At 43.0% G+C, this 14,571-nt stretch overlaps 1 protein-coding gene across 3 annotated transcripts in view; it reads left to right on the forward strand.

The window, feature by feature from the left end:
* The window catches only part of FAM181B (family with sequence similarity 181 member B), a 52,855-nt gene extending 39,780 nt beyond the window's left edge, over positions 1–13,075 (forward strand). For all 3 annotated transcript variants that reach the window (XM_073808360.1, XM_073808361.1, XM_019948664.3), the window contains 2 exons: positions 6,518–6,605; positions 10,916–13,075. In XM_073808360.1, coding sequence (XP_073664461.1) covers positions 11,355–12,635 — 1,281 coding nt within the window. In that variant the 5' untranslated portion in view covers positions 6,518–6,605; positions 10,916–11,354 and the 3' untranslated portion in view covers positions 12,636–13,075. The remainder of the gene's footprint in view (positions 1–6,517; positions 6,606–10,915) is intronic.
* The last annotated feature ends 1,496 nt before the right edge of the window (positions 13,076–14,571 follow it).

A 14,571-nucleotide genomic window follows, 5' to 3' on the forward strand; every position in this document is an offset into this window, starting at 1 on the left:
TATCCTGTGATGCATCATCCCCTGTTTTCTGGATACCATTTTCTTCTGTGTTTTTCATGGAGCACATTATTTAGTGGTTCCTTGAGAAAAGTTTCTTGAAAGACAATTTCATAAGATATTGTATGTCTGAAAATGTTATCCTGTTCTCATGCTTGATGAATCATTGGATTCGGTATAGTGTTCTAACTAGGAAATAATTCCTTCTCAGATTTTTAAGGGCATTGCTCCATTTTTTTTCAAGTTCTGGTGTTGTTAATCAGAGGTCTGGTGTTATTATCTTATTTTTATTTTTTGTACATCACATTTATCTCTCTTTAGAGTCCTTTAATATTCTGAAAATGTATAATAATGTGCTTTGGTGTGGATCTTATCGTTGTTTACTAGGCATTTAGTGAATTCTTTTAATCTGGAAATACATATCCTTCAGTCCTACAATATTTACATGTTTTATTTCTTTGATAATATTTTTTACTCCATTTTATCTATTTTTTCCCCCTGAAATTCCTCTAGGCTTAATTTTGAACGTTTCTTGGACTTTTTATTCATCCTAGGAGATTTCCTTAACTTTATCTTCCAATCCCTTTTTTGACTTTTAAAAATATATTACCACAAATTTCTAAGAGTGCTTTCTTATTTTTGATTTACTCCCTTCCTTTTTTTTGTAGCATCTAATTCTTGTTTCATGGTTGCAATATTTTCTCTTATCTCTTTAATCATTAATCTTATTTTATCTCTGAATTATAATTTATATGGAACTTTTGCTCTTTGCATTGTTAGTTTCCTGTGGGATTATTCCCCCTAATTTTTTTGGGGGGCTCTCTATTATCCATGTTGGAGGCATTGCCAAAATATTTGATGAATGCTGGATGTGAATTTATATTTAAGATTGGATAGCTATTATAAAAATCTTATTGAAAATCCATCCAGTCTTTTCTCTTCTGCTAGTAACCCTTCAGAGAAGACTACTCCAATTTCCTGACTGGGGAGTATGTGACCTGCTGCAAACATTCTAGAAACTGACTGGAAAATGAGGCTGAGGGTCATTATTCATTATTTATAATGTAGAATTTCATTTAATCCCTTTGTTTTCAGTATGGTGTGTCATTGCTCACTCTACATTGTACATGGAATCCCCTACGCTAGAACCATTCTGGTTCAATCCCGTAGAAAATAAAATTCTTGTTTTCAACCAAGGGGCTATATGGGATGGGGGAGGGGATCTTGAATTCTAATTGCTTCTTATACAGGCTTTCAACCAATTCTCCTATTTTCCCTCTCCTCATGCTTACTTTCTCAAGTACTGAGGCTTTCCTGAGTTCTGTCGCTCAAATCAGTTTCCAAATTTCTTTTTTTGCAGTGCTTCTACAAATTATTATACTTACAGATGTGTCTATGCCAGCATGTATATTTTATATTTTCATTTGTCTTGTTTACTATATATATTTATAATGTTTTTTACTATTTTTCTCACTAATTTAGTACTACAAAATTGCTTTGAAGCCATTGATCTGCTTTCATAAATTTGAGATATAGATGCAATATATTAATAATAAAGAAAATGGAAATGTAACCAACAAAAACTCTAATGTGTAAATTACATACACTTGAGGTAAAAACCATATCTATTAACTGACTGATCATGTAGTTTAGCTGGAACAAATGTATGCAGTCTTTGATATACATGTGTAACCATTAGGTTATGATTATAAAGAAATTTTTTTAAAATTTTCTTTAAAAGCCATAATTTTTTTTCTTGTGCTATTGACTCCCTTATTTATTTATTAATAATTTATTTATTATGACCACAAAAAATGTTCTATTTTATTATACCAATAATGATAATAATATTAAAAAACCCTGACATTAGTAATAATAGTCACCATTTACCATGTTACATAGAGTACATGTCAAGCACTGTATTAGGTGTTTACATTGTCTCACTTACATAATTTTTAATTTAAAATTTATAAAATATATGTACACAAAATTGTTTCAGCTTTTTTTCTTTTGAAAACACCAAGCCATCAGGGGATCACCTGAGTGATCACTGGTGACAAGCAGGGGGGAGGAGGGCACAGTTTAGAAAACACTGACTTAATGATTGTCCAGGGTAAGGAGAATCCTTTGTGGTTGTTGTTGTTGTTTTCCTTTGTTGTTTTTATGCATGTACTGCTTGCTGCCCTGGTTTAGCAATATTCTGGAAAGCCCATAACATTTTTTTAAAAAATTGGACAAATGGCTATTGGTAGGATGCTTTCCAATTGCAAAATGCTTTCACATTCATTATCTCAGTTGAAGTGGGCAGGGCAGGGATTATCTTGCTTAAGAGATATTTCCAAGGTGTTCAGTTAGAATGAAGGCTTTCTGTTCAGTTGCTTTTAGCAGATTTATTGGAGTGTGGTGCTCTTCTTCTATAGTGAAGTTTATTATTTAAAAAATAGCTCATCAAACTTTTTGCATAACAAATCATCCCAAAATGTATTGCCTTAAAACCAAAATTTATGATTTTACATGATGGTATTGGTTGGCAGCCTGAGTGGTTCTTTTTTTTTAAATAAATTTATTTATTTATTTTTGGCTGTGTTGGGTCTTCGTTGCTGCACGCGGGCTTTCTCTAGTTGCGGCGAGCGGGGGGCTACTCTTCCTTGTGGTGCGTGGGCTTCTCATGGCAGTGGCTTCTCTTGTGGAGCATGGGCTCTAAGCGCACGGGTTTCAGTAGCTGTGGCTCGCAGGCTTTAGAGCGCAGGCTCAGTAGTTGTGGTGCACGGGCTTAGTTGCTTGGCGGCACGTGGGATCTTCCTGTACCAGGGCTTGAACTTGTGTCCCCTGCCTTGGCAGGCAGATTCTTAACCACTGCTCCACCAGGGAAGCGCAACCTGAGTGGTTCTTTTGCAGGTCTTTCTTGGAACCACTCATGTGGCTTCAGTTATATGATGATTTGACTGGGTTTGGAGGGTGCAGAACAGTCTCACAGGCATGTCTGGCAGTGGTGCTAGCTCTCATCTGGTGCACCTTGATTCTCTTGGGATCGTTCATAGCATGGGATCTTAGTGTTGCGAGAGTGTGAAAGTGGAAGCTGCAAAGCCTCTTATGTTGCATGTTTGCAAAGGTTTGGAATTTGTGCACTGTCTCCAGCATAGATTCAGAGGTGTGGAGAAACAGACTTCTAGCTCATGATGGGAGGAGGGGCAATGTCATACTGCAAAGGGGCTTGGGCCCAGGGATCAGTGATCCGTTAGAGCCGTTATTATAAGGATCAGCCACAGCTGTTGTCTCTGAAGATGGTTCACTCCATTTTACATTTTCCTCCTCATGAGGACCCTTGAGAGAAATACCTGATTGGCTCTAGAACCAAGGATCCTTCTATTTATCCTAAGCGATTGGTTTCCTTTTATGTTTTGGGTAGTGTTAATTATGGTAACTGACCGGATTTCATTTTTTCCATTGGCTCTTAGGAAGATGAGTGCCGAATATGCAATTATTTCACAAGGATATAATATATATTTATAAGGTTTAATCTCATTCTAGGTCCCAGGGCCCACTTAATACTTTACCTTTTTATTTCTTCATGAAATCCTCCTACCTTTTTTCTTTTTTAAATAAGTCTTTTATTTTAGAATAGTTTTAAATTCACAGAAAAATTGCAGAAACAGCACAGAGAGTTCCTATATGTCCTGTACCCAGTTTCCCTACCTATTGTAAGCATCTTACATTACTATGGTACATTTGCTGCAACAAATGAACCAACACTGGTACATCATCATTAACCGAAGTCTATACTTTAGATATCCTTAGTTTACCTAATATCTTTTTGTCTGCTTTGGGATCTCATCTAGGTGACTACATTACAGTTCTGTGTCTTAGGGTCCTCTTGTCTGTGCCAGTTTCTCAGACTTCCCTTGTTTTTGGTGTCCTTGGCAGTGTTGAGGGGTACGGGTCAGACATTTCCCCTCAATTGGGATTTGGCTGATTTGTTTTTCTCATGATTAGATGGCAACAATAGGTTTTGGGGAAAACCACATTAGTAAAGTGCCATTCTCATCCCATCAAGGGTATATATTATCAATATGACATCACCGTTGTTAACCTTGATCACCTGGCTGAAGTGGTGTTTGCCAGGTTTCTTTACTATAAAATCACTTTTTTCCCCTTCTTTCCATGCTGTTATTTTTGGAAGAAGGTCGCTATGCACAACTTACACTTAAAGAGTGAGAAGTTATGCTTCACCTCCTTGAGAGCAGAGTATTCATATAAATTATTTGGAATTCCTCTTTATGGGAGATTTATCTATTACCCTCATTTATTTATTTATTTATTCAATCATTTGTTTATGTCAGTATGGACTAATGGATATTTATTTTATTCTTTGTTTCATAATCCAATATTACATTATTTATTTTGTTGCTTAAATTGTTCCAATTTTGGTCATTGGGAGCTCTTTTAGTTGGCTCCTGTGTCTCTTTGACATAGTGTTTTGAGCACTTCTTTACTTTTCTGGTACTATGAAATGTTCCAGGCTCATCTTTTATATTCCCTACCTCCAGTCCTAGAATCAGCCATTTCTCAAGGAGGTCTACTTCCCCTTATTGGGGAATGGTATTAGGAACCAAAATTTGGGCACTAGTTTGCAGTTTAATTTGTGTTATCTCATCGCATTTTATGTACTCTCATAATTGGTCTATATTTCTTTCTGAAATAAAGTAGAAAAGAATAAATTAATAAACAAGACACAGTTAAAAAGTAGATCCAAACCTTAAATCCAGATCTTTTCTCTCCAGGTCTTATTTTCCTTTGGCATAAACCAAGCCCAACAATATCTCAAGAGATATGGAAAGAAAGAGACATACTACAGAGTTTACATTGTCTCTTGGCTTGACATTTGATAATCCCAGCCTAGTTAGTGTTGTCTCCTACTATTTTCCTATGCATATCCAGGAACACAGAAATCCTCATTACTCACTGAAAATGCCATCCACACTCATTTGAAAAATCAGTATTTTAACTAATATATAATGTATATAAATAAATAGTAAATTAAAACATTCTCCTTGTAAAAATGAAAAGATCTTAGCTAAGGACAAGCATTAGAACTAAATTTCCATGCAGTCTATATCGAGTGTTTATTTGTCTTTATGTACTTTGGGAAATTCTGCTCTTCCTGCTGTATTCAAATATCACATTATCCATGTCTCCTTGCCAATTTCCTTTATCCGAGTGGATTTCTCTTTCTATTGAACTCACAGTGATTTGTTTACACCTTATTTTACATGGCTTTGCATTCTGCTGAATATGTGTCTGCACTGTCTACCAAATCATGAATTCCCTGAAGGTAGGACTCTGTGTTATGCATCTTTATGTTCCTCCAAAATCATACCACTTTCTGACGCATAGTCTGAGTTCAATAAATGTTTGTTAAATAAATGAAAGAAGGAATGAAATGTAAATTAGTGTATGCCTTATTTTCACAACTACATCAATATTATGAAAGGAGCACCAGACCAGTAGTTAGTAGATCTTGGTTTTACATTGAAGCTATTCATCACAGTGCTATTTGTAATATAAAAGGTCTAGAAAAACCCAAGTAATTTAATCATAACAGAACTGGTTTAGTAAACTATGGTAGACCCACTCAGTGGAATACTACACAACTGTAAAAAAAATGAATGAAGATGTATTGCTGTTAAGTAAAAAAAACAAGGAAGAAGAAAATGTATAATAAAAATATGATTATCTAACAAAGAATGAGGCTGAACCCAAACAAAACAAAACAACAACAAAGATTATCTCTAGGAAGGGGGGAGAAAATTGGGTGGAGGGGACCACAATAGAAGCTAACTCTCTTTGAATATGTCTTGTGATATAGTTTTGACTTTGAAATCATGTGAATTTTTTTTTTTTTTTTTTTTTTTGCGGTACGCGGGCCTCTCAATGTTGTGGTCTCTCCTGTTGCGGAGCGCAGGCTCCGGACGCGCAGGCTCAGTGGCCATGGCTCACGGGTCCAGCCGCTCCACGGCATGTGGGATCCTCCCGGGCCGGGGCACGAACCCGTGTCCCCTGCATCGGCAGGCGGACTCTCAACCACTGCGCCACCAGGGAAGCCCAAAATCATGTAAATTTAAAAAAAATATAAAACAAATTAAAGATTTATAAAGCAATTTTATATAAAGCAAAGTAATACAAATAAACCTAACTGTGTATTGAATTTGGTATAACCACACAGATAGTATTTTTAAAAGTGAATTTAAAACATAGTAATTGGACTGTTCATCACTAGTGGGATATGTTTTGAGGACAAAATAATGGAAAAAGGAGAAAAAATAAGATTCTTTGTAGTAATTATATTATTAATAAGAATATTGGCATTGTTATTTTGAAACCATTATAAATATTATAGCATATATTTTATAGTGTGTGTGTGTGTGTGTGTGTGTGTGTGTGTGTGTGTGTGTGTGAGCACTATAGCATAAAAAAAAAACATGAATCTGACCAAGCCCCTATATCTACTCCTCATTTTCAGGAAACACAGGGGCCAGAGAAACATATTAAGTGATACCAGGGAGATGGATGCAATCAACCAAATCCAGAATGTGGGAGAAAATGACAAGGTAATGACCTGTTTCTTCAGTAAACCAATTGCAAAGAAAACAAAAGGTGGGGGGTGATATAGATGAAAAGAGACTTAAGAGACATACCAAACAAATTATTTGCAATTTCTTCCATTGAGGGCTGGATTCTAATTTCTCTCCTCTTGAACTGGCCTTAGTGATTTGTTTGACCAATAGAATGTAGTAAAAATGATGTTCTGGGAATTCTGGAGCTAGATCATAAGAAGCCTGACAGATGCCACATGGGGCCTATTGTAACACTGTCTCTGGGATTCCTGAGCCTCCATGTAAGAAGTCTGAGTACTCTTACACCAGCTACTGGTGGATAGGCCAGCATGTGTAAGCACAGGTGCAGTCATGTGAATGACGCCATCTTGGATCCTCCAGACTAGCCATTGTCAATGTCACATGGACTAGAAGGATGGAGGAAAGGATGAGAAAGAAAACAAGAGATACATTTTAGGGAGTGTACAATTTGAAAGGCAACATTATTTTGTGATGAAATTGATACTTTATAAATTGTGTGGTGATACTGAGGAATTAATTTGTTTTATTTGAGGTTTGAAAAATAGTGAATGACAAGCAGTTGGTATGGGAAGAGAGAAAGAGAGTAAAAAAAGATGCATAATTATTTCTCCCTTTATGAATGTGCATTCCTGACAGCCCTGAGCACTAAGATTGTCCTGCAGGGAATATGATTAAAGTTACAAAGAGGAAAACAAAATAAGTAAGTCAGCTTTTGATCCTGCTGCTATATTTACCCACAAGAAAGGAGGCAGCTCTCAGGTGGGCCTTTGTCTAAGTAATGTCCTGAAATCCAAGTGTAAAAGAACAATATGAAACCTCAATTCTCCCAAACGGTTTGGGGCAAGTTCAGCCCTTGAGTCCCTGGGGGGCTTGGTTCCCAAGGAGACTAATCCCACTTGCTCAGCATTAAGTATCAGTGGGGCAAAAGAGCTCTAGTTTGGAGCTCTGCAGAGAGGCCCGAGTGCAGGCTGGAGCCAGGTCCCTTGGCCCCATAGGAAGTGAAATGGATTGATGTCAAAACCACTCAAGTGAGCGTGCTTGCTCAGGGTACAGGAGGAGGGGCCTGATGGGCTGGCAGGAGCTGGCCTCTTACTTTGCTGAAGCTCATTCCATCCGAAATAGAGCTCTTCCCCAAAGAAAAGGGGAAAAGCAACTGAGACCTTGAGGTGGGGTCCACATGTGCCATTTAGCTGCACATTGGAAGCACTAAGGATTTATTTTGGTCTCAGTTATAGAGCTATTTCAAGTAGAAGTTGCTCTTTGTTGCCTTCTTATCTATAGTTTTCCATAGACACCATTGCTTTCATATGACCATGTTCCTGCCCGGCTGTTCCCAGAGATACTACTTGTTTGCTTGGCACACTCAAATGTATCATTTAATTCTTAGCTCAAATGGTACCTGTTTATGCAGGCTTCCCCAACTCCTCTGGTCAACTTGAAGGTCTTTTATCCCATCAATTATTGTACCTTTAATTTACTTCTATTAAGAAGTATCACATTATATTACAATGGCTTCTTTGCATGTCTGTCTGTCCACCAGAAAGGGTAGAAATCATGGCTTCTTATCTCTGTATCCACAGTACCAGCACAGTGCTGAGCACATTGTTGGTGTCAGTATCTTTCTGTTGAATGATTAAGTGATTGGATGGATATTTTATGCATAAGGATCAATGTTGTGAATCAGGCTATAGAAATTCTAATCCATGAATGTCTTATATTTGTATACAGAGCTTTATGGTTGACAAAGAACTTCCATTTCCATTATCTCACTGATTTTCACAATAGCCTCATCAAATTGATTCACATGATTATTCCCATTTTATAGATGGGAATATTGAGGTACAGGAGGTTAAGTGAAATTTTATAGTCAGCTGGATAATGAGAAGGTATATTGGACTCCAGTCTCATCTCTGGTTCTAATTTTAGCACTCTCTCTATGATATTACACTGCTTTTTTCTGTTCTATAACCTGCAAGTATAGCTGCTCTCTTTCATTTGGAAATAGTCACTCACTTTGTTGGGAGAAAGAACAAATGATGCTGATTTTATAGGGTGATATGTTGGTAAGAAGTAGGTGGAGCCTAAAGAATCAAAAACATGGGCATTTGTTGAGCTGCTTTTTTGTGCCAGGAACTTTCATATATAGCATCTCACAACAACCCTGAGGAGCTGAGATGATCTCCATTGAGCACATAAAACAAGCAAGATTCAGGGGTATTATTTGCCTCTTAGGATGCCTCATTCTCACAAAGACTCTGAGAACAGTTAGGACCACTTCCATTTTTCAGATGAGGAAACTGAGCTTTAGGAAGACAGATTGACTTGTCCAAGGGCACTCACCTAGCAAGTGGCAGGCCAGAATTTGAACCTGTCCTCATCTAATGCCAAATCAATTTTGATGCTCAGAACTCCAATGATCTGGAAACAGACTTTTACATATTAATATTTTCATATTCTATTTATTTTGAATGTGATTATGTGAGGGCTTAGCTAACTCTGTGGGGATTACGAGAGATTTTTCAGACTAAAGATTTCAATTAAATATATTGTCCTCTGCAATCTCGGGATTTGTAAGAGCTGCTCAGTTGAAAGAAAGTAAAAAAAAAAAGAGTTAGTGCTCTTGGCTGCCAGACGCAGAGGTCAATGGAATGGTCCTGCCGAAAGGCAAAGGGAAGTGCTGACATCCACATCCGAGGGGGGAGAAACACAACTCAGTGACAAGCCCACACAATTTTCTGAGTGCAAGGTCACCAACAATAAAAAAAACAGTCGAATCATGGAGGACAAAATCTTGTGTGTTACTCAAACGAAAGGTACATTATAATTGAGCCAACTTGAGTTAAAAAAAAGTTTGTTTCAGCATGTTGGCTTGGGAAAAGTACTTCATCTCCCAAATGAAAAGTGTTCATCTGGCCCTTTCCTTTTGGTAAGGCTGTACCTTCAGGGTGCTCAAAAATGGTTTTGCTACATCCTGAAAAATGAGGCTTAAAGAAAAGAGTTTTGAAAGAGATGGTCTAGGGACTTCCCTGGCAGTCCAGTGGTTAAGACTCTGGCTTCCACTGCACACGGCACCCAAAAAAAAAAGAAAAAAAAGAAAGAAAGAAAGAAAGAAAAAAAGAGATGGTGCCCCGGGTAGACTCTGCACCTAAACTATAATAACTTATTTAGAGAACACTTTATCACACACACAGTATCTTCATGCATGTTACCTCACTTAATCCTCATGAACACCCTCTGACTGAGGTGTTCTATCACATATCACATATTAGATGTTCATGTAAGGAAACATAGTCACCTTTTTGTGTTTTAGAGAAATAAGGGCAAATACTCATCACAGGCTATAGAACAGTCAATAGATAAGGATTTTCCACAGGATGTTTCCTTTAAAGATCACAAGTGCCCTGTGAGGTGGGCAACCTTACCTGCATTTAACATGAGTAAGCTAAGGCAGAGAGAGGTCAGCTGGTTTGCCCGAAGCTATGTACCCATCAGAGCAAGGATTTCAACCTGTCACAGAGCTATTGAGTGGTGAGGCTAAGACCAGAACCCGTCTTTTCTGAATCATCTTTCATGCTCTGCCAAATTACTCATTTCCTCTATCCCAAGAAACTTGCCCAGGTGAAAGTGGGTCTAAATGAACTTCAAGGTGATTCTTGAAATGCAACAGAAGTCCCAAAAGGGCAACTTAAATGGCATGACAGTTAAGGGAGAGGTTCCAGTCCATATTTTGTCCTAAGAGGCTGAGAGTTTTATACACACACAGGGCTGTTTCTCTAAAGCACCAGCTAGCTTAGTGGGAGTGACTTCCTTGCCTCCTGCTGTCTACTGCTAATAAAAGATGGGTCAAGTGCTGGCCTCAGTTTGCTATAAACAATTAACAGGTAGAAGAAAGAGCATCAGAGCTGAGAGTCCTGCAGGAACTCGAGTTAGAATCTTAGGACCAGGGCTAGAGCTTGAAGAGACACTAGTTTCCTTCTCCTATCTGATAGGTGAGGAAGCCGAGAGAGAACATAAGTTTTGTCAAGGGCTTAGGAATGGCTTTGGAGTCAGCCTGGACTGGATATAGCTTTGGCCAACTCACTGAAACTCTCTAAGGCTCAGTTTACTCATTTGTTAGATGGTGATAATAATACTGATACGTACTTTATAGGACTATTGTTCAAAGGTTAAATGAGGAAATGCATGGACAGTGCCTGGCATAAGCAAGCTCCCCGTAGCTGATGGTTACTATTGTTACCAGAGCTGGGACTGAAACCCACGGGTCTGGACTCTTGCCTTCTCAGCCTCATGGAGAGTGCCCAGCGCCAGGGCGTGGTTGTACCGGAGCTGGAGTTTGAGGACGCGCCATCCCATCCTCACGTCTTGCGGTTGGAGCTAGCCAAGAGAAACGCGCGGGGCGAAGGGAAACTAAGGGGTTAAGGCGATGAGCTTGAGAAAGCCCAGAAAACTAGAAAAGCGACCCCCTCACCCCCACCCCCGGCTTAGCCCAGCTAAGTAAGCCCCTCCCCTTCGCCACCGGGGCGGTCGCCGCGCGCTCCCTCCCTCCGCCCCTCGCTTACAAGACCTAATGAGCTCCCCCGGGAGGCCGAGCAGCGAGCCCGGCCCCAAGCGAGGAAGCTGTGCCGCGCGCACAGCGCCAGGGCGGGAGCCGGGCCTGGGCGGCGGGCGGGAAGCGGCCGGGGGCGCACGGGCGGCGCTGCGGGCCGCCCGGGAGCCGCGGCGATGGCAGTCCAGGCGGCGCTCCTCAGCACGCACCCTTTCGTCCCCTTCGGCTTCGGGGGCTCCCCTGACGGGCTGGGAAGCGCCTTCGGAGCCCTGGACAAGGGTTGCTGTTTCGAGGACGAGGAGACCGGGACACCGGCGGGCGCGCTGCTGGCGGGCGCCGAGGGCGGGGACGTGCGCGAGGCCACCCGCGACCTGCTCAGCTTCATTGACTCGGCGTCCAGCAACATCAAGCTGGCGTTGGACAAGCCCGGCAAGTCGAAGCGGAAGGTGAACCACCGCAAGTACCTGCAGAAGCAGATCAAGCGCTGCAGCGGCCTCATGGGCGCCGCGCCCCCGGGCCCGCCCTCCCCGGGCGCCGCCGACACGCCCGCCAAGCGGCCGCTCGCCGCAACCAGCGCCCAGACGGTCCCGGTCCAGGCCCACGGCAAGGCGGCCCCCCGGCGGGAGGCGTCGCAGGCCGCGGCGGCCGCCAGCCTCCAAAGCCAGAGCCTGGCCGCGCTCTTCGACTCGCTGAGCCACGTCCCTGGGGCAGCAGATCCTGCCGGGGTTGCGGAGGCGGCGCCCGCGGCCGGGCTCGTGGGAGCGGGCGCTGGGGGCGTGGGAGGGGACGCGGCCGGCCCTGCAGGGGTTCCGGCCGTCCCCGGCGCCAGGAAGGTCCCGCTGCGGGCCCGCAACCTGCCCCCGTCCTTCTTCACCGAGCCGTCCCGGGCGGGCGGCGGCGGGTGCGGCCCGTCGGGGCCCGGCGTGAGCTTGGGCGACCTGGAGAAGGGCGCCGAGGCCGCGGAGTTCTTCGAGATGCTGGGGCCCGACTACGGCGCCGGCACCGAGGCGGGCGTCTTGCTCGCCGCGGAGCCTCTCGATGTGCTCCTCACCGGAGCCGCCGTCCTAAGGGGACCCCCGGAGCTGGAGCCCGGCCTCTTTGAGCCGCCACCCGCGATGGGGGGGAGCCTACTGTACCCCGAGCCCTGGAGCGCCCCGGGCGGCCCCACGACCAAGAAGTCACCCCTGGCTGCCCCCCGCGGTGGCTTGACCTTGAACGAGCCCTTGCGTCCCCTGTACCCAGCCGCCGCGGACTCTCCGGGCGGGGACGACGGGCCCGGCCTTTTGGCCTCTTTCACCCCCTTCTTCTCAGACTGCGCTGTGCCCCCGCCGCCCCCGCCCCCGCAGGTGTCCTACGACTACAGCGCGGGCTACAGCCGCACTGCGTACGCCAGCCTTTGGAGACCGGACGGGATTTGGGAAGGGGCGCCCGGGGAGGAGGGGGCGCACCGGGACTGATTGCGCGGTACCCTTCTCCCCCAGTGGAGACTGCTGTGGAGGCGGCCGCCTCTGGGTCTCTCCTAAGCCTAGAGAACGATGGGCAAATGCACGTGGAGTTGAAACGGGATTTTAAAAATTCAGTTAATAAAAGAAACTTAAGAAAAAGAGATGAAGAGAAGTTGGGGGTTGTTTTAATCACAGCTTCGTGTTTTAAAAAAAAAAAAAAAAAGCCGTTGGAAGGTTCTTACCGGATCAGACAAGCCAAGAAATCAAGACGGGATTTGGGGAATGGGGTGGGGATGTCGGAAGGGGCAGGAGGTGGTTTCTGTAGCCACCTGTCCCTTCTCCAACTTTTCATCAAAAGGTCAATGTATTTAGTGTGCTTGCCCCCTCCAAACAGTGCCCTGGTCCCTCCCTTCCCCTGCCCTTAGAGTGCGTTATGAATTAAAGTCTGTATTGAAAAGAATGGAGCAGAGGTATGTTGTTATTGATTTGGGTGTTTTCTTAGAGGACGGTTTCCTGTGTGGTCTCTGCCTTGTTAGGTGAGAGTGTTATTGAGGACGTGAGGCCAGTGGGCACTGCCGACCTCCCCTGTGCTGGTCCCGGGTCTCTGTCACTTTTCCTCCTAGGTTTCTTCAGGCTCCCTTCTTTCTTCCATCTCTTTAACTTTCCCACTCTTATCAGTGCCCTTGTTCACTTTTCTTTCTCTGGCCTCTCGTTGCTCTATTTTTTCCTGTGGGCTTTTCTTGCAAATTTCTGATGTAGGAGGCTTAAATTTAGCAAACCTGGGGTCCATTTCTCTCCTTTTCCCATTCTTCAACCACTTTGGGAGGGGGAGACTGGGCAAGTTATAACATCTTTGCATCTAAGTTTCTTTATCTGAGAGGGTGGGGACGACGATATTTCCTCCACTTTTCACTTCTTCACAGCTTGTTGGGTAGCTCAGAGGGAAAATACATAACATGCCTTGAGCACCCCACCCCCAGGCCAGTGCTTGATTGGGTCTGCAGGTATATATACTTTATATACCTATATAAATGTTTTCTACACATGGAAGCCATTAGGACTGTAAGTCCCATGCTCTTTGTTGGTCCATCTATTTGCTTGGTGATTGCACTTTCCCTTACAAGCTGTACACTCTCTCTACCCTCTGTCATTCTGTTCCACTCTGCCCCCCCCCCCCCCCCCGTTGGTTTCTGCCTCCCTGTGCTTCCTCACACCCTTATACCCACATTCTCTCCATTAAAGGGCATAGTGAAGGTGTGAAGTTTCCCAAGGAGACTCTCCCAGACTGTCCCCTGGAGTCTGATCCATTCATCAGAGGGAGATTGGGGAAAAATCAGAAATGTTTTAACCAGCCATGAAGTGGCAGCACTCATGGCATATCAGGATCATTGAAGGGCAGAGGAGGAAAGACCGGGTGGGAAGTGAGCCGCTGGAAAGAAAAAAGTGAGCCCTTCAGTGCTGCAGCCTTGCCGGTGAAAATGTCAGGAGAGACCAACACCCAGACAATACGAGATGTTGCCTACTGGTTATGTTGCGGTGGAGAGAGAGCTGCCTCTGTTCAGGCAGCCAAGATAGATTGTAAGAGTATCCACATGTGAGAAAGTTGAAACCCAGCGTTATGCAAAAGATTTTAAAGTCTAGATCAGTGTTTGCCCAAATCAAAAGTACTGCGATCTTTTCAGAAAAGAATTTGGGAAAAAAAACAAGATACTGAGCCATGGCAGACAGCTTTCAATACTATCCCTAAGTCACTTTCTTCTGAATAAAACCTGTCTTAAGAAAGCACCACAAGAAATACAGCAGAGAGTCCTGTTAACTATGAAAAGAACGTTTGCAAGTTTAGAAACTTGGTGTCTATTAAATTGCGAGGTGGTGACAAATGATTAATTCCACTGTGCTAGCAGAATATTATTCAGCAATTATTTAATTTATTGAAATGACTTTATGC

The sequence above is a fragment of the Tursiops truncatus genome, chromosome 8 (assembly GCF_011762595.2).
Source record: "Tursiops truncatus isolate mTurTru1 chromosome 8, mTurTru1.mat.Y, whole genome shotgun sequence".
Lineage (NCBI taxonomy): Eukaryota > Metazoa > Chordata > Mammalia > Artiodactyla > Delphinidae > Tursiops > Tursiops truncatus.